At 35.6% G+C, this 26,215-nt stretch overlaps 1 protein-coding gene across 1 annotated transcript in view; it reads right to left on the bottom strand.

The window, feature by feature from the left end:
- Nucleotides 1-25,797, bottom strand: part of LOC148674391 (scavenger receptor cysteine-rich domain-containing protein DMBT1-like) — a 37,580-nt gene extending 11,783 nt beyond the window's left edge. The window contains exons 1-18 of the mRNA XM_088623441.1: nt 25,794-25,797; nt 25,123-25,437; nt 24,293-24,607; nt 23,497-23,523; nt 21,682-21,996; nt 21,063-21,377; nt 19,624-19,676; nt 12,548-12,617; nt 11,977-12,006; nt 10,788-11,102; nt 9,367-9,381; nt 7,972-8,286; nt 7,376-7,390; nt 5,390-5,704; nt 4,794-4,808; nt 2,809-3,123; nt 2,213-2,227; nt 240-554 (exon numbers count right to left, since the gene is read on the bottom strand). Coding sequence (XP_088479567.1) covers nt 240-554; nt 2,213-2,227; nt 2,809-3,123; nt 4,794-4,808; nt 5,390-5,704; nt 7,376-7,390; nt 7,972-8,286; nt 9,367-9,381; nt 10,788-11,102; nt 11,977-12,006; nt 12,548-12,617; nt 19,624-19,676; nt 21,063-21,377; nt 21,682-21,996; nt 23,497-23,523; nt 24,293-24,607; nt 25,123-25,437; nt 25,794-25,797 — 3,079 coding nt within the window. The remainder of the gene's footprint in view (nt 1-239; nt 555-2,212; nt 2,228-2,808; nt 3,124-4,793; nt 4,809-5,389; nt 5,705-7,375; nt 7,391-7,971; nt 8,287-9,366; nt 9,382-10,787; nt 11,103-11,976; nt 12,007-12,547; nt 12,618-19,623; nt 19,677-21,062; nt 21,378-21,681; nt 21,997-23,496; nt 23,524-24,292; nt 24,608-25,122; nt 25,438-25,793) is intronic.
- Between the last annotated feature and the right edge of the window lie 418 nt (nt 25,798-26,215).

A 26,215-nucleotide genomic window follows, 5' to 3' on the forward strand; every position in this document is an offset into this window, starting at 1 on the left:
AAGAACTAGGGAGCTTTCCCAATTAAACGGTAAATACAGTATGTTAAGAATTCTAGAAATAGTTTAAAATATGAGAAAAACTTGAGAAGCCTCCATTATAACACGCATTTTATTGAGTATATCTGTTTACAAGTTCTCTTTGTAATTAAGTACCAAAAGCAAAAACCTCTATAACTAGACAAAACAGATATTATTTACCACATATGAAAGATCACAAATAAAAAGATGTGTTCCTTTACCTGAGCAGATGGCAGCAGCATCTTCATAGTGACTGCAGTCATGTACTCCCAGGCCTGGGGATGAACAGTTTAATAGAGATGATTCATTTCCAATACAGTTGACATTGTCTAAAAATATAGGACCAGATCCTTGGCCAAATGGTGCATACTGGAGTGCAGACACAGCTCTTCCACAGCCCAGCTCTCTGCACACAACACTGGCATCTGCTATGTCCCAGTAATCATCACATACTGTGCCCCAGTAGCCTCCTGCATAGACCTCCACTCTCCCAGAGCAGTTGTTGGCTCCATTCACCAGCCTGACTCGTGTTCCGTCTGTGAAGGGGAAAAGAAGGACAGACAGGACACTGAGGTGTTTCTGACAGATTATACTGATAAAGCTGTGTGTAGGGTGTTTCAGTAGAAAAACACACTGCTTCAATACTGTATCTTTTATTTTTACACTCGAGACTTAAAATACTGTAAGTGTCAATCCAAGACATTTTTCAAAGGATTAAAACATCAACCAATGGAAAATTTGATCTTAACTTTTTAGTCCGTAATCAATCGCAATTCCACTTGGGAAGAAGGAACTTGATAGAATTTTGGTTGGCAAAAATTGGTATTGAATTTGTGCAGTTAGCTAAATTGATTATATTGTCTGAATTGAAAAACTTCAAACTTCTAATAATTGTGCGTATTACTTAAGTTGAAATCATATAGTGATGTAAATGTCCAACTGTGATTTGAATGTTAATGAATGTGTGTCATTGTACTGCACATATGCAGACACAAATAATGTTTTGCGTGGTAAATAAGAAAACAGGGAAACATACAAGCTGAAATAACCCTTGTCAGTTAAAAGTATTTTATCATCAGCAGATATTTCTGTATTTTTATATTTATTCAAAGAATGATTCAGTTAGATACAGTTAAGTTTATCAGTTGAGGATCATTATGTCTGACTGACGCATAAAAAACTGCTCAAAGTAGTGAGTGCTATTAACATTTTTATGTTTATTGACATGTTGAAATGAAATATTTTCCATTGTCTGTAGTTTTGCAAATGGTTAAATCCTGTCAAAAGTTATTTATTTTTTATCAAAGCATATATTAATAATGGCCAATTCGAACAATTTCCAATACTGAGGAACGCATATGTTGAAAGACCAAAATAATAGCCTTGCATTATTTAGCCATGCATTAGAAATGCATGCTTATGTACACTGTTTGCACTGAATGGTTCTTTTACTTTGCAGTGATGTAATTTCAAGAAGGCAACCTGTTTAGTTATAAAAAGTATTAGGTTTTGATCTTAAATGGAGTTTCTAACGGAAGTTCAGGAGGAAGGTTACAGTAGATCCTACACTTGAACACTTCTGTTCGGCTATGAAAATAAGTCTGGCACCCAGGACCTCCTTTCTCATATCTCTCTCACCGCCCAGTACACACTCCTACAGCAACTCCCTGGCTCAGCCTTTTTAATAGTGAGGGGGGGGGTTAGGCTGCCATTCCCTCAACTAGGTGAGTCCTCCAAATTCTCCATATACAGTATGCTGTACAGTATTGTCCCTCAATCACACTCAATAGGATCTAACAGAACTACTGAAATGCATTTATGAGAATACAGTGAAAGCTGTAAATACAGGAATCAGTGGAAAGAAAAGTATTAACATAACCTTTCATTGATTCTGCAAAATATATTTTAATTCTTACAAAAGTATGCATCCACACTAACTGATAGAGATCTATTCTAAATGTTCATTGTTTCCCCCAGAGACATCTTTGTTCAATTTTAAATTTCTAAGGAATTTCTTATGTCTTCTGAGCAAGCTGCATGTCAATACCTATATGTCAGATATTTAACTTTACTTTTTTTCTTTAAATAACATATTTTCCCTCTTGTTTCTCATGCTGTTATGTGTCATGAAATGTTCCTTACAATACACTGTAAATGTTATGATCTAAACCAATGTATGTAAAAGCAAACTTACTGTATTCTGTTTGTCCTGGAAAAGAAAAATTCAGAAAACAAATTTAGAAGAGATGTACAGTATACAGCGTGATTAGAAAAACAATTCTAAAGCAAATCTTGTCTGGATGTCTGTTTATGTGCCAATATGCTAATAAAAGATTCCTCTAAGTATTGTAATAAACCTGCTGCTTTTTCATTGGAGATGCATCATTAGAACACTTTGGAGGTTACCTGAATAGCAGACAGTTTTTTAGGTGAGGTGTAACAGAATTCATGTTCTTAAATGTGTCTTGTTTTGGTCCTTAAATCACTGTTTTGAGAATACTCAGTAATTCTGGCTTTGAGATAGACTTTCAGACTGCTTTTTCTGAATGATTTTTGTAAAGTACATCTTACGGGCACTATGTCTTTTCGTGAAGGGGATTGTTGGATGGATTGAGGTTGAGAAACTACTGAAGTTCTACACTACAAAAAACTCTGTAATGAGTAAATGTGTTTTCCATTTCTATTTTTACTCAAATTGTTAGCAAAAGGCAAGAACCCCTACAAGTAGAAGATGCAGGTATTATTAGCCACATAACAAAGGCCATGAATATAAAGAAATCTTTTCTCTACCTGAGCAGATGACAGCAGCGTCTAGAAAATGGTAACAGTTGTGTACTCCCAGGCCTGGGGATGAACAATTCAATAGAGATGATTCATTTCCAATACAGTTCACATTGTCTAAAAATATAGGACCAGATCCTTGGCCAAATGGTGCATACAGGAGTGCAAACATAGCTCTCCCACAGCCCAGCTCTCTGCACACAACACTGGCATCTGCTATGTCCCAGTAATCACTACACACTGTGCCCCAGTAGCCTCCTGCATAGACCTCCACTCTCCCAGAGCAGTTGTTGGCTCCATTCACCAGCCTGACTCGTGTTCCATCTGTGAAGGGGAAAAGAAGGACAGACAGGACACTGAGGTGTTTCTGACAGATAATACTGATAAAGCTGTGTGTAGGGTGTTTCAGTAGAAAAACATGTTGCTTCAATACTGTATCTTTTATTTTTTACACTTTTCTCGAGACTTAAAATACTGTAAGTGTCAGTCCAAGACATTTTTCAAAGGATTAAAACATCAACCAATGGAAAATATGATCTTAACTTTATCTTTTAACGTCCATAATCAATCACAATTCCACTTGGGAAGAAGGTACTTGATAGGACTTTAGTTGGCAAAAACTGGTATTGAATTTGTGCAGTTAGCTAAATTGATTATATTGTCTGAATTGAAAAACTTCAAACTTCTAATAATTGTGCGTATTACTTAAGTTGAAATCATATAGTGATGTAAATGTCCAACTGTGATTTGAATGTTAATGAATGTGTGTCATTGTACTGTACATATGCAGACACAAATAATGTTTTGCGTGGTAAATAAGAAAACAGGGAAACATACAAGCTGAAATAACCCTTGTCAGTTAAAAGTATTTTATCATCAGCAGATATTTCTGTATTTTTATATTTATTCAAAGAATGATTCAGTTAGATACAGTTAAGTTTATCAGTTGAGGATCATTATGTCTGACTGACGCATAAAAAACTGCTCAAAGTAGTGAGTGCTATTAACATTTTTATGTTTATTGACATGTTGAAATGAAATATTTTCCATTGTCTGTAGTTTTGCAAATGGTTAAATCCTGTCAAAAGTTATTTATTTTTTATCAAAGCATATATTAATAATGGCCAATTCGAACAATTTCCAATACTGAGGAAAGCATATGTTGAAAGACCAAAATAATAGCCTTGCATTATTTAGCCATGCATTAGAAATGCATGCTTATGTACACTGTTTGCACTGAATGCTTCTTTTACTTTGGAGTGATGTAATTTCAAGAAGGCAACCTGTTTAGTTATAAAAAGTATTAGGTTTTGATCTTAAATGGAGTTTCTAACGGAAGTTCAGGAGGAAGGTTACAGTAGATCCTACACTTGAACACTTCTGTTCGGCTATGAAAATAAGTCTGGCACCCAGGACCTCCTTTCTCATATCTCTCTCACCGCCCAGTACACACTCCTACAGCAACTCCCTGGCTCAGCCTTTTTAATAGTGAGGGGGGGGTTAGGCTGCCATTCCCTCAACTAGGTGAGTCCTCCAAATTCTCCATATACAGTATGCTGTACAGTATTGTCCCTCAATCACACTCAATAGGATCTAACAGAACTACTGAAATGTATTTATGAGAATACAGTGAAAGCTGTAAATACAGGAATCAGTGGAAAGAAAAGTATTAACATAACCTTTCATTGATTCTGCAAAATATATTTTAATTCTTACAAAAGTATGCATCCACACTAACTGATAGAGATCTATTCTAAATGTTCATTGTTTCCCCCAGAGACATCTTTGTTCAATTTTAAATTTCTAAGGAATTTCTTATGTCTTCTGAGCAAGCTGCATGTCAATACCTATATGTCAGATATTTAACTTTACTTTTTTTCTTTAAATAACATATTTTCCCTCTTGTTTCTCATGCTGTTATGTGTCATGAAATGTTCCTTACAATACACTGTAAATGTTATGATCTAAACCAATGTATGTAAAAGCAAACTTACTGTATTCTGTTTGTCCTGGAAAAGAAAATTTCAGAAAACAAATTTAGAAGAGATGTACAGTATACAGCGTGATTAGAAAAACAATTCTAAAGCAAATCTTGTCTGGATGTCTGTTTATGTGCCAATATGCTAATAGAAGATTCCTCTAAGTATTGTAATAAACCTGCTGCTTTTTCATTTGAGATGCATCATTAGAACACTTTGGAAGTTACCCGAATAGCAAACAGTTTTTTAGGTGAGGTGTAACAGAATTCATGTTCTTAAATGTGTCTTGTTTTGGTCCTTAAATCACTGTTTTGAGAAAACTCAGTAATTCTGGCTTTGAGATAGACTTTCAGACTGCTTTTTCTGAATGATTTTTGTAAAGTACATCTTACGGGCACTATGTCTTTTCGTGAAGGGGATTGTTGGATGGATTGAGGTTGAGAAACTACTGAAGTTCTACACTACAAAAAACTCTGTAATGAGTAAATGTGTTTTCCATTTCTATTTTTACTCAAATTGTTAGCAAAAGGCAAGAACCCCTACAAGTAGAAGATGCAGGTATTATTAGCCACATAACAAAGGCCATGAATATAAAGAAATCTTTTCTCTACCTGAGCAGATGACAGCAGCGTCTAGAAAATGGTAACAGTTGTGTACTCCCAGGCCTGGGGATGAACAATTCAATAGAGATGATTCATTTCCAATACAGTTCACATTGTCTAAAAATATAGGACCAGATCCTTGGCCAAATGGTGCATAGTGGAGTGCAAACATAGCTCTCCCACAGCCCAGCTCTCTGCACACAACACTGGCATCTGCTATGTCCCAGTAATCACTACACACTGTGCCCCAGTAGCCTCCTGCATAGACCTCCACTGTCCCAGAGCAGTTGTTGGCTCCATTCACCAGCCTGACTCGTGTTCCATCTGTGAAGGGGAAAAGAAGGACAGACAGGACACTGAGGTGTTTCTGACAGATTATACTGATAAAGCTGTGTGTAGGGTGTTTCAGTAGAAAAACATGTTGCTTCAATACTGTATCTTTTATTTTTTACACTTTTCTCGAGACTTAAAATACTATAAGTGTCAGTCCAAGACATTTTTCAAAGGATTAAAACATCAACCAATGGAAAATATGATCTTAACTTTATCTTTTAAAGTCCATAATCAATCACAATTCCACTTGGGAAGAAGGTACTTGATAGGACTTTAGTTGGCAAAAACTGGTATTGAATTTGTGCAGTTAGCTAAATTGATTATATTGTCTGAATTGAAAAACTTCAAACTTCTAATAATTGTGCGTATTACTTAAGTTGAAATCATATAGTGATGTAAATGTCCAACTGTGATTTGAATGTTAATGAATGTGTGTCATTGTACTGCACATATGCAGACACAAATAATGTTTTGCGTGGTAAATAAGAAAACAGGGAAACATACAAGCTGAAATAACCCTTGTCAGTTAAAAGTATTTTATCATCAGCAGATATTTCTGTATTTTTATATTTATTCAAAGAATGATTCAGTTAGATACAGTTAAGTTTATCAGTTGAGGATCATTATGTCTGACTGACGCATAAAAAACTGCTCAAAGTAGTGAGTGCTATTAACATTTTTATGTTTATTGACATGTTGAAATGAAATATTTTCCATTGTCTGTAGTTTTGCAAATGGTTAAATCCTGTCAAAAGTTATTTATTTTTTATCAAAGCATATATTAATAATGGCCAATTCGAACAATTTCCAATACTGAGGAAAGCATATGTTGAAAGACCAAAATAATAGCCTTGCATTATTTAGCCATGCATTAGAAATGCATGCTTATGTACACTGTTTGCACTGAATGCTTCTTTTACTTTGGAGTGATGTAATTTCAAGAAGGCAACCTGTTTAGTTATAAAAAGTATTAGGTTTTGATCTTAAATGGAGTTTCTAACGGAAGTTCAGGAGGAAGGTTACAGTAGATCCTACACTTGAACACTTCTGTTCGGCTATGAAAATAAGTCTGGCACCCAGGACCTCCTTTCTCATATCTCTCTCACCGCCCAGTACACACTCCTACAGCAACTCCCTGGCTCAGCCTTTTTAATAGTGAGGGGGGGGGTTAGGCTGCCATTCCCTCAACTAGGTGAGTCCTCCAAATTCTCCATATACAGTATGCTGTACAGTATTGTCCCTCAATCACACTCAATAGGATCTAACAGAACTACTGAAATGTATTTATGAGAATACAGTGAAAGCTGTAAATACAGGAATCAGTGGAAAGAAAAGTATTAACATAACCTTTCATTGATTCTGCAAAATATATTTTAATTCTTACAAAAGTATGCATCCACACTAACTGATAGGGATCTATTCTAAATGTTCATTGTTTCCCCCAGAGACATCTTTGTTCAATTTTAAATTTCTAAGGAATTTATTATGTCTTCTGAGCAAGCTGCATGTCAATACCTATAAGTCAGATATTTAACTTTACTTTTTTTCTTTAAATAACATATTTTCCCTCTTGTTTCTCATGCTGTTATGTGTCATGAAATGTTCCTTACAATACACTGTAAATGTTATGATCTAAAACAATGTATGTAAAAGCAAACTTACTGTATTCTGTTTGTCCTGGAAAAGAAAAATTCAGAAAACAAATTTAGAAGAGATGTACAGAATACAGCGTGATTAGAAAAACAATTCTAAAGCAAATCTTGTCTGGATGTCTGTTTATGTGCCAATATGCTAATAAAAGATTCCTCTAAGTATTGTAATAAACCTGCTGCTTTTTCATTTGAGATGCATCATTAGAACACTTTGGAGGTTACCTGAATAGCAGACAGTTTTTTAGGTGAGGTGTAACAGAATTCATGTTCTTAAATGTGTCTTGTTTTGGTCCTTAAATCACTGTTTTGAGAAAACTCAGTAATTCTGGCTTTGAGATAGACTTTCAGACTGCTTTTTCTGAATGGTTTTTGTAAAGTACATCTTACGGGCACTATGTCTTTTCGTGAAGGGGATTGTTGGATGGATTGAGGTTGAGAAACTACTGAAGTTCTACACTACAAAAAACTCTGTAATGAGTAAATGTGTTTTCCATTTCTACTTTTACTCAAATTGTTAGCAAAAGGCAAGAACCCCTACAAGTCGAAGATGCAGGTATTATTAGCCACATAACAAAGGCCATGAATATAAATAAATCTTTCCTCTACCTGAGCAGATGACAGCAGCGTCTAGAAAATGGTAACAGTTGTGTACTCCCAGGCCTGGGGATGAACAATTCAATAGAGATGATTCATTTCCAATACAGTTGACATTGTCTAAAAATATAGGACCAGATCCTTGGCCAAATGGTGCATACTGGAGTGCAGACAAAGCTCTTCCACAGCCCAGCTCCCTGCATACAACACTGGCATCTGCTATGTCCCAGTAATCACTACACACTGTGCCCCAGTAGCCTCCTACATAGACCTCCACTGTCCCAGAGCAGTTGTTGGCTCCATTCACCAGCCTGACTCGTATTCCATCTGTGAAGGGGAAAAGAAGGACGACAGGACAATGAAGTGTTTTCTGATAAATCATACTGATAAAGCTGTATGTAGGGTGTTTCAGTTGAAAAGCCCACTGCCTCTGTATCTAGAAAATTATCAACAAATACACTGAATCATGGATCAACATAGTTCACCTGGGAAGTAGAAAACTGGACAGGACTTCACTGGCAAAAATCAATGGTGGATATTTGTAGTAGGCTAAGTTGATGATTTGTCTGAACTGCATCATGTGCTGATGTTCTAATACTTGTGCTCATGTTTAAACTTAAGTTTAAATCATACAGTGATGTAAATTTACAGCTGTTATTTCAATGCTATGGAATGCGTGTCTTTGTAAGTATGCACCTGCTAAATAATGTTTGGGAAGTTAAATAATAAAATATACAACGTTTTGCCAGATAATTTTTTATTTTATCAGCAGTAGATAATTCTGTATTATAACTTTTATTCAGAGAAAGATTGTTAGAGTTAAGAGCAGTTGGTCAGTTAATGTTCATTATGTTTAGTTAACACAGAAATAACAACCAAAAGAGGTAATTCCTTTTATAATTATGTGTTCAATAAGATAGTTAAATTGAAATGATTGGATTGTCTGTAATTTTTCAAATGATAAAATATTATCTAAAGCAATTTACTATTAATTACAGTTGCATTTAATAATGGCTAAAACTAAGAAGTTCCAGTTTAGTTTAAAAAATTTACATTGGAAGATACAGTACCATGAAAGTTTTCTAATGTAGGCATTAGAGAATAAAACTTGGTATTTCATGACATTCCATCTGATTTTAAAAAGTAAATTTAATTATAATAAAAGTATGCATACATATTGACCTATGAAAGCTCTACTAAAAGTTCATAGGGTCATACAGAGACATCTTTGTTCACCATTAATATCTTAAAGAATTTATCAAGTCTTCTGAGTTGCTTTAATAACCAGAAAATTTCAGTGTGCATTTCTGTTCCTATTTTTTTACATGCTATCATGAGTGGAAATTTGTCCTTACAATATACTGTAAATGTTATGATCAGAAACAATTTATGTAAAAGTGAACTCACTGTATTCTGTTGGTCCTGAAAAGAAAAATGAAAACAAATTCAGAAAGAGATAATAAACAGTTTATTAAAGAAACAATTCTAAAGTAGCTCCTCCCTGGATTTCTATTGTATCTAATACAGTATATGAACAAAGGATTTCTCTGAGTATTTTAGTAAACCAGTCACATTTTTTTGTGTAATAGTTCTTGCATGGAATTGTAAATATTTTTAGCTACTTAAAGAACAGATTTTTCTGTCCAAGTGCTTTAATAAGCCAGTGAAACCTTCGTGGGAATTGGAACACTAGATCAATTTTTAGGTTGATTAAATAGCAAACAGTTCTTTAGGTGAAGTGATAAGGTCTTTTAACTCCCTATGTAATGTAATAGGATTTCATGTTCTTCTTGTTATGTTGCTTCAAAATAATAGCATCTGAAATGCATGCTTATGTAAACTGTATGCACTGCAATGCACTTCTACTTTCGGATGAGACGTAAAACCGAGGTCCTGACTCTCTGTGGTCATTAAAAATCCCAGGGCGCTTCTCGAAAAGAGTAGGGGTGTAACCCCGGTGTCCTGGCCAAATTTCCAATTGGCCCTTACTAATCATGGCCTCCTAATAATCCCCCTCTATGAATTGGCTACATTACTCTGCTCCCTACTGATAGCTGGTGTGTGGTGAGCGTTCTGGCGCACTATGGCTGCCGTCGCATCATCCAGGTGGATGCTGCACATTGGTGGTGGTGGAGGGGAGTCCCCATTACCTGTAAAGCGCTTTGAGTGGAGTGTCCAGAAAAGCGCTATATAAGTGTAAGCAATTATTATTATTATTATTATTACTTTCCATAAATAAATCCCTGTATACTGCGAGGTGTAGCCTATTAACTATAAACTAGGGATTTTGTCTGAAGTGGACCTTTGAAAAACTGTTTTCAACGTGTTTTTTTTCCATCACAGATCAACTTTACAACTTCTGTTGTCAAGCAGACAAATGCTGCATGTAAATAAAATAGCATTATGTTATGTTTTAACTCTCTGATTTTGATCCTGAAGCAATCCCTTTTTTAAAGTGTAATGTCAAGTCATTCTGGATTTGTAACAGACTTTTAGACAGTACTGCAACTTTTCTTGTGTTGTTTCCTGGAGGGAATGGTTGGATGGATTGACAGATAGAAACGAAGACGAACAGTGCACATAATAATTGAAAAGAACTAGAGAGCTTTCCCAATTAAACTGTAAATTCAGTATGTTAAGAATTCTAAAAATAGTTTAAAATATGAGAAAAACTTGAGAAGCCTGCATTACAACACAAATGTTATTGAGTATATCTGTTTTCAAGTTCTCTTTCTAATTATGTACCAAAAGCAATAACCTCTATAACTAGACAAAACAGATATCAACCACATATGAAAGATCACAAATAAAAAGATGTGTTCCTTTACCTGAGCAGATGACAGCAGCGTCTTCATAGTGACTGCAGTCATGTACTCCTATGCCTGGGTATGAACAGTTTAAAAGTGATGATTCATTTCCAATACAGTTCACATTGTCTAAAAAGATAAGACCAGTGCCCTGGCCAAATGCTGCATACTGGAGTGCAGACAAAGCTCTCCCACAGCCCAGCTCTCTGCACACAACACTGGCATCTACTATGTCCCAGTAATCATCACACACTGTGCCCCACTGGCCTGCATTATAGACCTCCACCCTCCCAGAGCAGTTGTTGGCTCCATTCACCAGCCTGACTCGTGTTCCATCTGTGAACGGGAAAATAAGGACAGACAGGACAATTAGGTGTTTCTGATAGATCATATTGTTAAATTCAGATGTAGGTTGTTTTAATTGAAAAAAAAAATGAATCATGAAAAATTCTAATATCTTTCATGTTCACAAAATAGATGGAATCACAGAGTAAGTGGAACTTCGACATTTTGTAAACCTATCATGTTATTCCACTCGGGAAGAAGGTAATGGAACATAATTACAGTTTGGAAAAATCAGTAGTGATTTTGAAATTAGGCTAAACAGACTTTTTTTCTAAACGTGAACATTCACTTCTGTTCTGTTAACGGTAATCATGACTTAATCTTAAAATGAACAGTGATGTAAATTATATGGTGTTACTTTAATGTTAAATTAATTATTTGCACAATATACTTGTGTCTTAATAATGATGTTAAACACATAAAATCAGAAACCAAAAAATAAAAACGTACCTTATTTCACAATTTTTGCTTCTAACCATTTTATGGATTCTGATTATTTTTACAAGGTAACACCTGTATAAAAACTAGAGGAAACGTACTTGGTATGTACTTGGCTATGACTTTAATCTCTCTGGCTGCAGATACAATCTTCATTAAATCCATTTCTTAAAATAGTCAAAGATCACAACCCAATGAAACTTTTCCCAGGAATATTTATAGCCATTCCATTTTTTTAGTAAGATGAATTACAGCTATGAGGAGCTTATCTCAGGGGGATAAGATCCAAAAGTAACAAACAGCGGTATTTTCATGCAAACGAAGCTTCTGTAACAATATAGATTCATGGAAAAATATGTATATTTGATTATTTCGGCACTACCTGAAATACTGTAGCTGTAAAAATAGTGAAAGCCACATTACTTACTGTTGCTAGCTGTTATGCCAAATGACGTGTCTGAAATTAAACAAGAATAGAAAACAATGAACTGAAGGAAACAAACACCTTCATAAGAACATTTGTCACATTAATTAAGCAACATTATGAATAAAATTGATCAAAATTATTCGAAGGTCATCATCCATCCATCTTCTAATTATTTACTCTTAATTCAGTGCCGGGAGCCAGAGTCTATCCCAGCAAGGAACAGGACACCAGTCCATCGCTGGGCAGACACACACAGACACAGGCACACTCAAGCCCATTAGGGCCAATTTTCCCAGAAGCCAGTTAACCTACAGTAGGTCAGTTGCAATGGATATAATGATATTGTTCTTTTTCAAACGTTTTTGTGATGAACTATTCAAAGTTTACTTTGTTTTGCAGTTTTGCAAAGTACCGCATGTATTACTAAGAAAACTAAGTTTTCCCTTTAAAGGAGCTAAAGCCTTTAAATGCTTTTATTAAGAACATTATCTGCAGTACATACTGTATGATCGTCTTTAACATGCTTTTTTCTGATTTCCCATCAAATAGAAAAACGAATAAAAATACTTACTGACAAGACACAGCAGAAATAGGGTGCAGAGAGTTTTGGGTACCTGCATTTTAGACAGAAAAATAAGTAACTAATCCTTACTGCTTAAGTTTTTTCTAAAGCAGTAACTACTATAGATGGCCGCCACCTCAAGATTTATTTAATTTCTTATTGCCCTGATCACCAAGTTAAGTTCTGTGTCATCTGCAGATTTGTTAAATTATTTAAGAGGTGAATCATACTGATTGTATGGGGTGTGGTTTAAATTGCAAAAAAATATGAGGAACTTACCTTTCTTTCACAGATGTACTACAGCATCATCGTTGTATTGTCGGTGAAATACACCCCTTAAAAATCCCCAACCCCAATAGATTTATCTGAAATTACCTTCCATGAGATTTTTTTATTAAGAGAAAAATTAAGTCTCCCATAAAAATAGTCTCTGTGTACACAACATTTTCTTTAAGTAATTTTAAATGGTTAAGATACTATGTTATATACAAGTCCATTTTTGAATCTTGAACAATGTTTTGTGTCAAATGTAAGAAATGTAGACGTGTTTATGACAATAAATTCTAAACATCCAATGAAGCAGTATCTTCAAAATGAATGTATGGTCAATGGAATCAAATGATTATCGACCCATTGCACTAAGCAGTGGGATTCTCTGGCTTCTAATTTTTGTACTAACCACATTCTTAAAAATGTTATTTCAATTGTCCATTTAAAGCATTCTTTTCATCCATCACAAAATGGAATGAAATTGTACTGTACTAGTGTCAGCCAGGTACCTGTTAACTAATTTCTGTGTTACAGAATTTCCTTTATTTGGGTGAAGAAGGGAAAAACCATCATTGTGTGAGTGCCTAATACATTTCATTCCTGCCTGTGTCTGCCCACCATACACTTATCAACTAGTAAGAGCTGTTTAGACAGAAATGAGGGATCAATAATTAAACAATAAACATACTGTACTCACAAGACACTGCATGTCTTCAAGTTGTTGAAATGATACTCTCGAAGTCTTTGAAACCAAGGACTAAGTGCAGAATCAGGTAAATAAAAGTTTAAGCAAGGACACAGTTTTATTAAAGGAATCAATTAGAACTAACTGCAATTCTTGTTTCTCTAAAGTGTAAAATCCTCTTTAACCCTTTGTACTGATGTAACCTCCTGGTAAGTAATCCAGGCCAGATTTGACAATTAAATTCAAAACGAATATTGGGAAGATTTAATGTTAGACATCAGGATATCTTGTTTTTCATTAAAGACTACCATCAATCTAAGGTCCACCTCCTTTGAAAGGCATACAGTAGCATTACTAATAATGAAATATTGGAAAAAACATGGGGGAATCTTAACAGAACAGGACATTCTACAACTAATACAATAGATATTTCTGAAACTGATGTGGTGATGTCATGTTGAGTGGTAATGAGTGGAAATGAAAATGCAATTCCATAAGTAAAATCATTTTAGTCTGGATTCATAAGTATACCAGGAATTGACAAACCCAGTATTTGTAAGAGAGCTGTCCAATAGTACTTCATGGCCTGCCATAATTGCTTAGTGGTACTGTATGTGATCGAGAACTGTCAAAGACATGGACCCAATTAATCTGACAAATATTCTATTGGGCTGAAATTGATCAATTGTGAAAGGACTCCTTTGTGCTTTCCTAAGCCTTTATTTAAGCACGCCATCTGATTGGGATCAAGATCTCTTTTCAACAAGTGACCTACATGTTGTGTGCTCAAAGGAAGATCTGTTGAACCTGGTGGTTAGGGAATGAGCATTGTAATGTTGGAAAATGAGCTGTTTGTGTCTGCAAGGTTGCACTGACAGTGAAAAGAGGACTGTCCACACAGCGTTGGGCAGTGAGGCTGCCATGTACAACAGCAAGTTCAGAAAAGTTATTGTACCCTACTCTATTGCTCCTCCACCAAACAACAGCAGTCCTGTACAAAAGGTCGTCCTTGATGTCAATAAACAGAAATGTCCATCAGCAATAATTAGATTAAATCTTCATCTTTCAATCTTCTGTCATCAAATGTGCATTTTCTGGCCAATATTACTATGCAAGTCAATATCGAACACTTAGGGTTTAGCCTACAGCACCACAAACCATAGTCTGACACACACACTGATAACATTTACTGTAGCGCTAGCTGATTGATGCCTGTGTTAAAAATAAAAGTTCCAGCCCTGTCTTGCTCAGGTGACAAGTGGTGACTTATGAGTTACCAAGACAAGGACTATTTCTAAAAGTACCGGATGGATGACACAGTGTATATTTAGAGACAGATGCTGGGTGGACTGTAAGACATCAGGAAACCATGCTGCTGCCACAATTCTACATCCCAGGTGTCTTTTTTTTCTCTCTGCAATTGTCATTTATCATTCCAGGAGATACAGATAAGCCCAATTAGTTAACTGAGACTTAGAGGCCAAAGGACTACCAATCTGGCCTTATGAAAAATATGGTCTTGCCCCTGGAAACCAATCAAGGGGAATCTCATGACAACTAATGCAGAAAAAAAATACTTTCAAATATTCCAAAAACGATAAAATGTGGATTTCTGACAAATTTGCACACATTTTAAATTAGTTCCCTTATGAAAGAGACTGAACAGTGTTGAAGTGTGACAACGTGGTCTTTGTTCCTTCATTAATTTAACAAAACCTGACACAAAGGTACAGTATATTTACTGGCATTTGAATTAATTCATTTAAGTGGATGTGAAAAACAAGTAGAAAGGAAATGAAAAACACAATAGTACAAAACAGAATGAAGGCCATGACTAAAAACAATAAAACCCTGCAGTCCATGTATTATTTAACATGTATTATATTTGAAATAAAAAGTGGGAGGTGTTAAGAACTACCTCTACAATGTCCTTAACATTAACTAAGGAGTGCCAACACTGTATTTTTCCATTTTGCATTTCATTTTCCTACAGGAGCTGTATATTTTCATTTTATGAAACAGTTAAGATTAGAATTAAAAAAAGTTCAAATTCTAAATAGCCAATATAGATACAAGATACTATTTAAAAGGGGCGAACAACAGTTCAGAAAGGGTGCAGACCTTCTTGGTCTCTTACTTTTCTTCTATTTAAGTCTGGATAAGGGTTAAAGGTGTCCAACTGAGCATAACACTTGTTCAGTAACAGAAGCCTCTGACCCTAAAGTAAATGAGTGTACTGAGCTTCATGTTAATTAATCAAATGTAAATGAAATTTTTATGTATTGCACTGTCACATTAAATCTGTCAGTAAACTTTAATACATTTAATAAATTCCTTCAGCTTAATTGTTTTTGATACAGCCTAATTTATTGACAGACTCCAAACATCAGCATTGTGAAAAACCTTTGTATGAAATTTGTGAAATAAATTAAACTATACCCAAGACATCTAACAGCATTTGGATCTATGGAGCAATAAGATAAATTATACATTTGCAGAAGCTTTAAATTGAGTAAAAAGTGTTTCCTAGGATCTGATGGTATCACTTTAAATTTACTGTACATTATATTAACTAGGGCCACACTGTGGCACAGTGGTTAGCATTGGTGCCTCACAGTGCTCCCAGAGGGTAATCATTTGTTGTAGTTTTATAGTAGGAACTGTGGTTGGCTCAAGTATGCCTGAATTAAGCACTAATTCTTTTGTTTTCTTGGCATTCATTTCCAAAGTAAGAATTAATACTTTTTCAAAGTACAGTGTTTGGTCTGTACTTTCTATTCCTTGCAAAAGGCCAAACAAGTACTGTATATCTTCAGCACACTTAAGCAAGCTAAATACACCATTACGGATCTGCATTTAATTTGTATAGATCAAAAACATGCTTGTGATGCAGCATTCATTAGAGCCATTTCTTATACCATTCATAACGACTCGTTGTGATTGATTATTAAGGACATTCTTCACCCATTGTATGAGTCCACCATTCACCTCCAAATCAAGAAGAGGATGTGACCAAGGGCTATGTTGTTCTATCCAACTGAGACATCAACAACCCCTTTCAGTCAGCTTAAAAAGTATGTGATCAGTATCGAATATACAATAGAATGTGTTCAGATCATTAACAGAAGACATTTTTATATCAGGGATGTTTTCTTGAGTCTTTCTTTCTCCTTTCTTCCGCATCATAGTACTTACGCCTTCCTATGCATGTTTAACATTTCCAGAACAGAAACTTTGTTCATTTTTTTTTTGAAGTCAAGTTCTGCATGTCACACTTGATCCTGCTCTGTCTTTTGAGCCCCATGTGAAATCCTTTTAAGACTTCTTTTTTTCACCTTAGAAATATTGCCCACATTAAGCAATTTATTTCATTGTCTGATGCTGCATGCCTGATGCATGCTTTCAAAATATCAAGGCTTGATTTCTGCAACTCCTAACTTTATGGACTCCCCAACACTCTTCTCAACAAGTTGCAATACTCTACAAAACTCTACAGCTAGACTACTAACACACACCAGCTCTTGGGATCATATCACTCCTACACATTAGTCTCCACATTGGTTGACTATAGAGTCACTTATTCAATGTAAGATCTTGTTATAGACTTTCAAAGCTCTAAATAATATGGCTACATCATACATCTCTGAACTCTTCATTGTTTACATTCCCCTCTGTAGGCTCTGTTCAGTTGAGGCTGGTCCTCTACTTGCTGTACCTGGTACTAAATCTTGGACTTTTAGTGAGCATGGCTTTTCTTTAACTGCTTAATTGCTATGGAATTCCCTTCCTCAGTCCATATGAGAGACAAATTCTTTGACTCTTCAAATCCAAACTCAAAACCCAACTTATTACATGTCAGATTGCCCTACACTCTATCTACAGTATATACAGTACAGTAAACCTGAACGCTCTAGTTTATTTTTCTAACTTTTAATTGTGCTTTTTCTTTATCACTATGTATACTGTCCTTGGGTTTTGAAAAGGTACTTTATTAAAACATATATTTATTTTATTATTAGAAAGGTTTGCTTTCTTTATTTTGTCTAAATTATTTTCTTTTTCTTTTCCCCTAACAATGTCAGTTTCACATCTTAGAAAAGCATGTTTCTTTTCAGTTCTTCAGGCATGTATTCAACTCTAGCTATGACAACCATGGCTTATTTCAACAAAACAACTTTCACAAAATTGGATGTAGCAGGTAATAGTATCAGTCAGTTAACTTATATCAGAGCAATAATCAAAATATATTTGCCACTCCATATGATCAAAACTGGAACTAAAATCTTACAATCATCTCAATTTTACAGGTAGCCAATGGTGCAAAGCCACAACAGGAGTCACATACAGTAGCTTTGTGACTTTGTTTTAATAAGAACACAACTGTCACATTTAATGTTGTCTGTATCTTATTAGATCAAATGTGTTACCTGGAATTTAAACTTAAACTTTGGTTTTAGAAATCCAAATACAGGCAGAAACATAGTAAGACGTCACAGCAACAAAGTCACTAATAACGTATTTTGACCCATGTCAACATCTACAGTACTCTGTATACAAGAACCTATTATTTTATTCCATGTTTAGACACACCATCCTTATCACAAAAGCTTTGTGCTTGTAGCATTAATTTCACACCAAAGAGGAATTGAAAACAAGCATAGGAAATCCATAAATACTGGTTTAAAAGAATAAATGTATTGATATTTGTAGTGGGGAAAAAAGGAACTGGATTGTTGTTCAAACAATTAAAGGGATCAGTGCTTAAAGTGTACTTCATGATTTTGTGTGGCAAATTTTCAGAAAGACTTCAGATACTGAATGGTACTTTCCACATCAAAACATCTTTTCATTCAAAATCACAAGGAACAAGCTGAAATGAAAATGCCTTAAAGGTATTTATAAATACAATTAGTTATGTGACCATCCTTTACAGGAAAAAAAATATTTCATGCCATTTTACTACTCAGTAAATTAAGTAAACAAGCTACAAGGCAACACATTTTACTCTTGTAAAAGGTGCATAATAAATAGACACTTGTGTTCCATCAAATGTTACTGAAACAGTAGTTTTTTTTAGTCTAATAAACTAATATATTTTTGGAAAATGTAATGTTTTAAGTGTTATGCATTTATATTGTTGATATTAAGTATGCACTGCTTACTTGAAACATTCTAATTTAATTTTATCTCTTTCAAAACAGTGGTGTAAATAATTGCATTTCAATGAAGGCAGATTTCTAGATATCCACATTGTACATCAGTTACAGTATTAGCTTTATTCTTGCACATGGGCTTCAACTAGATGCAAATATATACACCACTGTATACAAGCTATTAAAATGTTATACAGTATTTCTAGCGGTGCATACCTTAACAATATAATGGCAAACTGGAATATGAGCAATTTAAATACTTTATATTGATCTAAATATACAGTAGATCAATAGACTTGTATGAACTACAATGCAGCAGTCGCTATTCAAAACATTTATTTTAATCTGGCATCTTTAATGTTTTTACTTGTCTATTTGCTTTTATAAATGATATATTTTTAAAGCCACTATGTATTTTTATAAATAAAATCTAAAATGAAATTATCTGTTTAGTAATTACTATTTACACACAATTACTAATAATTCTACATACCGTACTGTATGTAATTTAAAAAATGATAATTCTATTAGTGTTAGACTGTATTGTGACATACTGTACCTTAATTGGTTGTGGTAGTAATGCAGTAACAACATTCTGTCTCAACAATGTAATCATTGTTTTCAGTTAAACTACCGCTGATATGCATATAGTATAATTATCAGAGCAAAACACTAATGGATTAATAAACACAATACACTCTATGACACTACACTCTATGATGCAATGCACTCTATGACACTGTGGTGACTACCATTATACAGTATACCTTCTGACATCTAGCGCATTCTACATGGCTGTATCTACAATATATATATCACGATCATAAACCCCTCCTCTTAAGGACACTCTAGCCCTACCTTTTTTATAATCATCTCCAGCACCTGCCTCCAGTTCCAGCCCCCTGTGTTATATAAACCAGACGTTCCTGCCTATCGGAGCTCAGCTTTGGAAGATGGACACCCGGAAGCCTGCGTACCCGCGAGTCCAGGAGCGACTCGACGGCATACCTGTAGGCTTCACTACGGCATCCTGACCATCTGGGTCCAGGATCAGGGAGCGTCCCTTACACCCTTTTTATTCCCCCGACCCTCCGCTGGATCCCGCTCTGGATTTTCTCTCTTTTGTGCGTCTGTCAGGATGGATTACCCAGCTTTGGACTTTTGCTTCATTCATGGATTTGCCTCAGACTCCCTTGGACTGTTTGCCTCGGCCACACCTCCCCGGAACACTAGCATACACTGGACATGCCACCTGTTTTCCTTCCAGCCCCTAGCATGCCTATTTCCCCGTGTATTCCTCACTTCCTCTCTGGATCGTGTTGTCTGCATAGGCCCCTGAAAGAACTGTTCGTGACAATATATTGATAAAATTGAATTTTTAGGTAATATTTTAATGATTCATTCAGTAAATGACCCACTCATCAGTTGTGTCAGTGTGCATGTTTAAATGAAATAACTTCAAAAATGTCAATGCTTTAGAATCAAGTTTAATGTAAGTTTTTAAGACGGTGAAAATACTTTGATTGGCTTCTGAAGAATAAATGCTGTTACATCTTTTATATATATATATATCTTTCATATGACCTCTTTCAGGACATGAAAGAAAAAATACAACATGATATTAATAACTTTTTTATCCACTGTAAAACTATTTCTGTTTTTCAATGGACAGTTTAGCTAAACTTCTAAAAATACTCCATACTTAAGAGAAAATATTATTATATTGATTGCACTTTTCCATAAGTAATGAAAGAAATGAGAAGGTTTCTGGGTTCAGTAAGTCAGCTTCTTTGATCTAAAAAGTAGAAAAGGTGCCAGTTATATTATTTTAAATAAGAAAAATGTTTACATCAAAAAATGAACACAGGTTTATTTAAACAATTTAAATTTGATTAAAAATATGGTGCCATTATCCTGTTTGTAATAAGCATATCTAATGTAATGAGGAGGTAAAAGTATAGGTTAAAGTTTTTTCCCCATCTGTAGTTATGAGTGACAATATACTTTGAAGAACTTGGATATTCCTGCCAGTTTACTTGTCATGTTTAAAGTATGTTTCATCTTATACTTACTAAGCAGAGCTGTAGAATGTTTGAACACCATCATTTAATTCATGCTCCTAGAAAATCAAAGAAATACTCTCAGCAAAATAGTGACTAAGCTTTACAGTTTTACGGTTTCAGATGTTTTACAATTTTACTGCCTAGGTTTATTTTCATTTGACCCTGGTTTAAACAATTCTCTCTGACATACTTATGCATATCCAAACTGAAGCTCTTGTTGAGCTCATAAACAATAAATCAATCAATTCCCTCAAATATTGAAGATATTTGCACTCACCTATTCTAAAAAGGAAAAAGATGGATGATTCTAAAATGTCACAATAACATTTAGAAGTGGATTGATGAAAACATACCTGAACAGACCGCTCCAGCATCATCACTGTGGGCACAGTTATGGACTCCAAAGCCCCTGTTTCCACACTGCAGCAGTGAGGTCTCCGAGCCAGTGCACGAAACGTCGTCCAGCCAAATGTGGCCCGTGCCTTGCCCAAAGGTGGCAGCTCCAGGGGCTAATAAGGCATGTCCACAGCCCAGCTCCCTGCAGACCACCTGAGCGGTGGTCACATTCCATGCGTGGTCACACACCGTCCCCCACACTCCTGAATGATACACCTCCACTCTCCCATTGCACCTGTCACTGCCCCCCACCAGCCTGACGTGTGCTGGGCCTGGGAATCAGGTTAAAACAGACATAAGAGAGATATAGTGAAGGTTGGGAATCAAGGTGAAAAAAAAAAGAACAGTAAAGCAAGGACTGTTGCTAATGTTCCATAATGAGTAGATATACAGTTCTGTCCTGTTTTGTTCATTGCCATAACAGATACAGTAAATAAAGCAGAGCCTATAGCTTGCAAACCACAGAACTAACTTATATACTGTATTTTTCCCCACTTGCTGTTAAAACCTGTCAAACAGTGAGAACTGAACTGATGCACCAGCAGTGTTTTTCTAACCCTGAGGGTTATCCCCTACCTGAACAAACCACACTGGCGTCCTGGAGATGGTGACAGTTATGCAGGCCCAGTTGTGTCGCTCTGCAGTTGAACAGCGAGGTCTCGTTCCCCAGACACTGAACGTCGTCCAGCATTATCAGGCCGATGCCCATTCCAAACTCTGCGAAGCCTGGAGCCGACAAGCCCCTCCCACAGCCCACCTCCCCACACACGACGTGAGCGTCGTTCAGGCCCCAGCTGTCGTCACACACAGTCCCCCACTGGCCGGCATAGTTAACCTCTACTCGCCCTGAGCAGCTGGAATTCCCATTGACCAGGTGGACTCTGGGGCCAGCTGGGATTCAACACAAGGGATAATACAAAGAATGAACTAGCTTAATACTCACTGGATTTTGCTAAGTATATGAAGTTAATTCACAATTTCTTCAGGTCAAACTGTGCTCATTTTGAAGCACAGGTATAAAAGTAAAAAAAAAAGTTAAAGCTGTGCAGTTGCTGTCTTGTGTTGAGGTCATTTGTTTTACTATAAATACTGTATACTATGAAAGGCTCAGTAATATTGATATTAAAAATGCTTGTTCAAAACATTCTGCATTTATCTAGCATTTTCAAACTATATAGATCAGTAGTTCTCAATCCTTCACGGAACCTTACAAAGCCCCTCCACAGCTTGCTAACCCTTATTTCTGAATGAAGGGTTCTTACTAGCTCGTCAGTGGATGATGAACTGACATGGGTAAGAATGATAGGGTATCAGAAGATCTTTAGGTCTGTAAAAGTCCAATTAGTGCAGGCAAAAAGGGGATTTTATATTCTGAAAATATAGAGAGACATCATGCAAAGAAATGAATGTATGCGGATTAAGAACAAGCTAGTGTACATGAAACATATAAGGGGTGATTTCCTAAACTGGGGTAAGGTAACTAATGGAGTATTACAGAAATCTATTTTAGGACCCCAATTTATTTAGATTCTGGTATAGTGTGCAAAATAATCAGTTAAGAGATGATATCAAACTAAGAAGAACAGCAAATACTACAGAAGCTGTAAAAGGAATTCAAAAAACATTTAGATGGAGTTCAAGACTGTCAAACATCTGGCAGTGCAATATTCACATAGAAAAAAGATATAATTGAACAATGAGCTTGAAGAATCAATTTATGCAAAAGAGTTAAGTGTTTTCGTTAACAACATTTATGTGCTCTTAACAATATAGAAAAACAATAAAAAGGCGAAGAGAGTGATAGAATATAGTGCTGAATGTAAATCAATGGATGCTATGTGAAAAATGTACCGTATAATATCATATCCAAATGTGACCTCATTCGAAATAATTTGTAGGACTTATTTGAGGGTACGAAAAGATATTCTGGAATTAGTCCAAATATTTCCAAGCCTAAGGAATCATCTACTGACAGGCTAAAAATCAAGAATCTCAGCCTTTTAGTTTTGTACAAAGACTATATGGGTAAGAGTCAAGAGTGAGGGAATCAAATGTTCTAAGATTGTGGAACAAGATACAAAGGCACTGACAAAATCGCCCCAGCATTTAACAAGTATGAAACAAGCTAACCAGCCACATTGTTGAAGCCAATACCCTGGCTTCTTTTATCAAGCACCTGGAAGATAATCAATTGAATCAATCTACTAGAGAAAAAATTAGAAGGATGAGTGAAATGCTATCCTTTTTTCTTACATTCATTTCTCTTCTTTATGTTATTTTCTCTTCAGTCTTAAGAAGCTTTAGCAGAAATTTTGGTGTGTCACAATAAAGTAAAGAGAAACAAAAAAGTAAATGTGTAAAATGTATAAAACGTTCTTTCTCCATACATACTGTTTCTATGTGAATCCATCGCAGAATCTATAAAAGATAGAGAGGATTTTATTGATAATGTCATACTTCATAATCTAGGGGTGTCTTTTTGATTTTGGATATGATACATCAGTTATTGTCCATTTAGGCATCTGTTATACCCGAAGAGAAAAACATCTATGGACACTTGAAAATACTATGTTTACTGAAAGTGCAAGATACCATTATTTTGAGTTATGGTTAAACATGAGCATATAAATATTCAATTGATTTTAAAACCCTTTTTGCTAATTGTTTTTCACAAATTGTTATCTTCCAACATACAGGAGAAAGTCACTAATTTTAAAGAAGACAAAAGTATTTGACAATTCTCTGACAGTTTTTGAACTATAACCTCATAAAATAGGTCTTTTAGACAAGTCAGTTAGACCCCCCAGCAAAAACAGTCATACATAAAGATTGATACAGGGAGGACTTTAAAAATGAATAATTTTCTATTGGTGTCTTACTCACATCTGGTCCTTCTCATTTCCTAACAGACATTCAACACAGTACAAGATGTTTACATTCAGTTCCTCCTATACGTTACATTGGATAACTTTTACAGGAGAGTTCCGTTCTTGAAGTGATATTCACCTGATGAAATAAACTAGAGCATTCTCCTGATGCAGTTCTGCGATTGGCTCATTTTGTGACTTCATTTACAATACCCAGTCAGTCTTACTCAGTAAATGGCTGCATGAGACTTAATTAAGTATTACAAAAGTACATCAAGTAATGCAGATTTACCAGTAAAGGACAACAAATAGAAACCTGCCTGAACACACCACACTGGCATCTTCGAAATGGTAACAGTTGTGGCGGCCCAGGCCAGAGTGTCCACAGTTCAGCAGTGATGTCTCTGACCCAGTGCAGGCCACATCATCCAGAGAGATTGGGCCAGTTCCTTCTCCATAGGCCGCCCAACCAGGGGCAAACAGAGCATAGCCACATCCCAGCTCTTGACAAACAACATGCGCATCTCTGATGTCCCAGTAGTCATCACACACTGTCCCCCACTGGCCATTGTGACGAACCTCCACCCTCCCAGCACACCTGTTATTTCCATTGACCAGTCTGACTGTGGCGCCACCTGGAAATGAGAACAAAGAGATATTCTTCAATCCCTATCTTTGTCAAGGGGTAGACCAGCCTCTTGGGGTTACTGCTGCATTAAAACAGCTAAAGCGAGTTGTTTAACATCACTATTAAAATGACAGAAAGCTCTGTTGGATATTCAAAAGTTTTTCTTGCAAATGAAAAGAATTTCATTATGAAATTAGTTTTCAGTAGCAAGCAGAATTAAAAAACTGCACTACTTCCTTTGTAAATGTAAAAATTAAGATAAAATCTCCACATTCTGAAGCAGCAGTATTTTAAGTAGTATAGACACTACCATTAGTTTCAACATTTTTACACGTGAAGTAAGATTTTTCAGATATGAAGGTTGGAGAATATAATGTCACATGTTTAACAGCTTATCTATCCCAGTAAACCTGCCTAGTAAGAAGCTGTTTTTTTCATGTTACTTGTAATATTAATTTGGTGATTTAGGTAGTAAAGAAAGCTTAATAAATACCAGTGATACAAGCATGTACAGTACTGTACCTGAACAGACAACTCCAGCATCTTCGTTGTGTTGGCAGTTGTGAGTTGCCATACCATCAGAAACACAGTTCAGGAGTGATGACTCCATCCCATTACAGTGAACATCATCTAAAAAGATTGGGCCAGTCCCTCTCCCAAATGTGGCTTTTCCTGGGGCAGACAGAGCATCACCACAGCCCAGCTCTTGACAGACCACCTGGGCATCTGACACATCCCAGCCATCATCACACACTGTCCCCCATGTGCCATAATGGTAGACCTCCACTCTTCCAGAGCAATTGTTGTTCCCATTGACCAGCCTCACTTTTGTTTTATCTGAGAATAAAAACGAGATAACATCACTATTTACTATTAATCAAGCTGACGCAGTGTGTATTCATCTTTCACTTGCCTCATTATTAGTATTGTGTTAATATTTCCTCCTGGTCCTGGAGTGCCAATTAAGAATTGCAAATATTGCATCAAGTACACACTGACATTACACAGAGGATATCAAATGTCACTGTCTTAATTCCAGATTAGGACAGAAAGTATGCAAACACACCTATCCCTCGATTTATACCCTTAATGCATCCCTGAAACTCCTTCGTACAAAGAATAAATTAAAGACTAAATTACCATTAATTTATATGGGGAAAATGACGATGCATTCCTATGCCCAAAACTTCCACCCATGTTCACCCGTAAATGCTAAAAATACACCTAAAACTTTTATAAGCACTAATTCAATTAATTATTTTGTGCTTTTTAATAAAAAAATAATAACCTTCCACTATATTGGTACTGTACAGTAAGAGAGACATGACACCTGTTTCCCAAATCAGTTGGTGATACTATAATGATCATATTTCGCTGAATAATTTAAATAATTTAATAAAAAAGTCTTCAAACATTTGGAAACGAATTTAGACAGCTTAAACGCCATACTTATGGCGATGAATGGTAAGTGCTGTAAATAATAACATCTACTGAAATTATTCACGTACTGGATTTAGTACCTACAGTTGTCAAAAATAAATGTATTGCCTGAAAAAGGTCTTTGTTAAGATGGCCTTCACCGATGCATCGTATCACATCAGGTTTTACACTAATA

This window comes from Lepisosteus platostomus, chromosome 3 (genome assembly GCF_059453375.1).
Source record: "Lepisosteus platostomus isolate fLepPlt1 chromosome 3, fLepPlt1.hap1, whole genome shotgun sequence".
Lineage (NCBI taxonomy): Eukaryota > Metazoa > Chordata > Actinopteri > Semionotiformes > Lepisosteidae > Lepisosteus > Lepisosteus platostomus.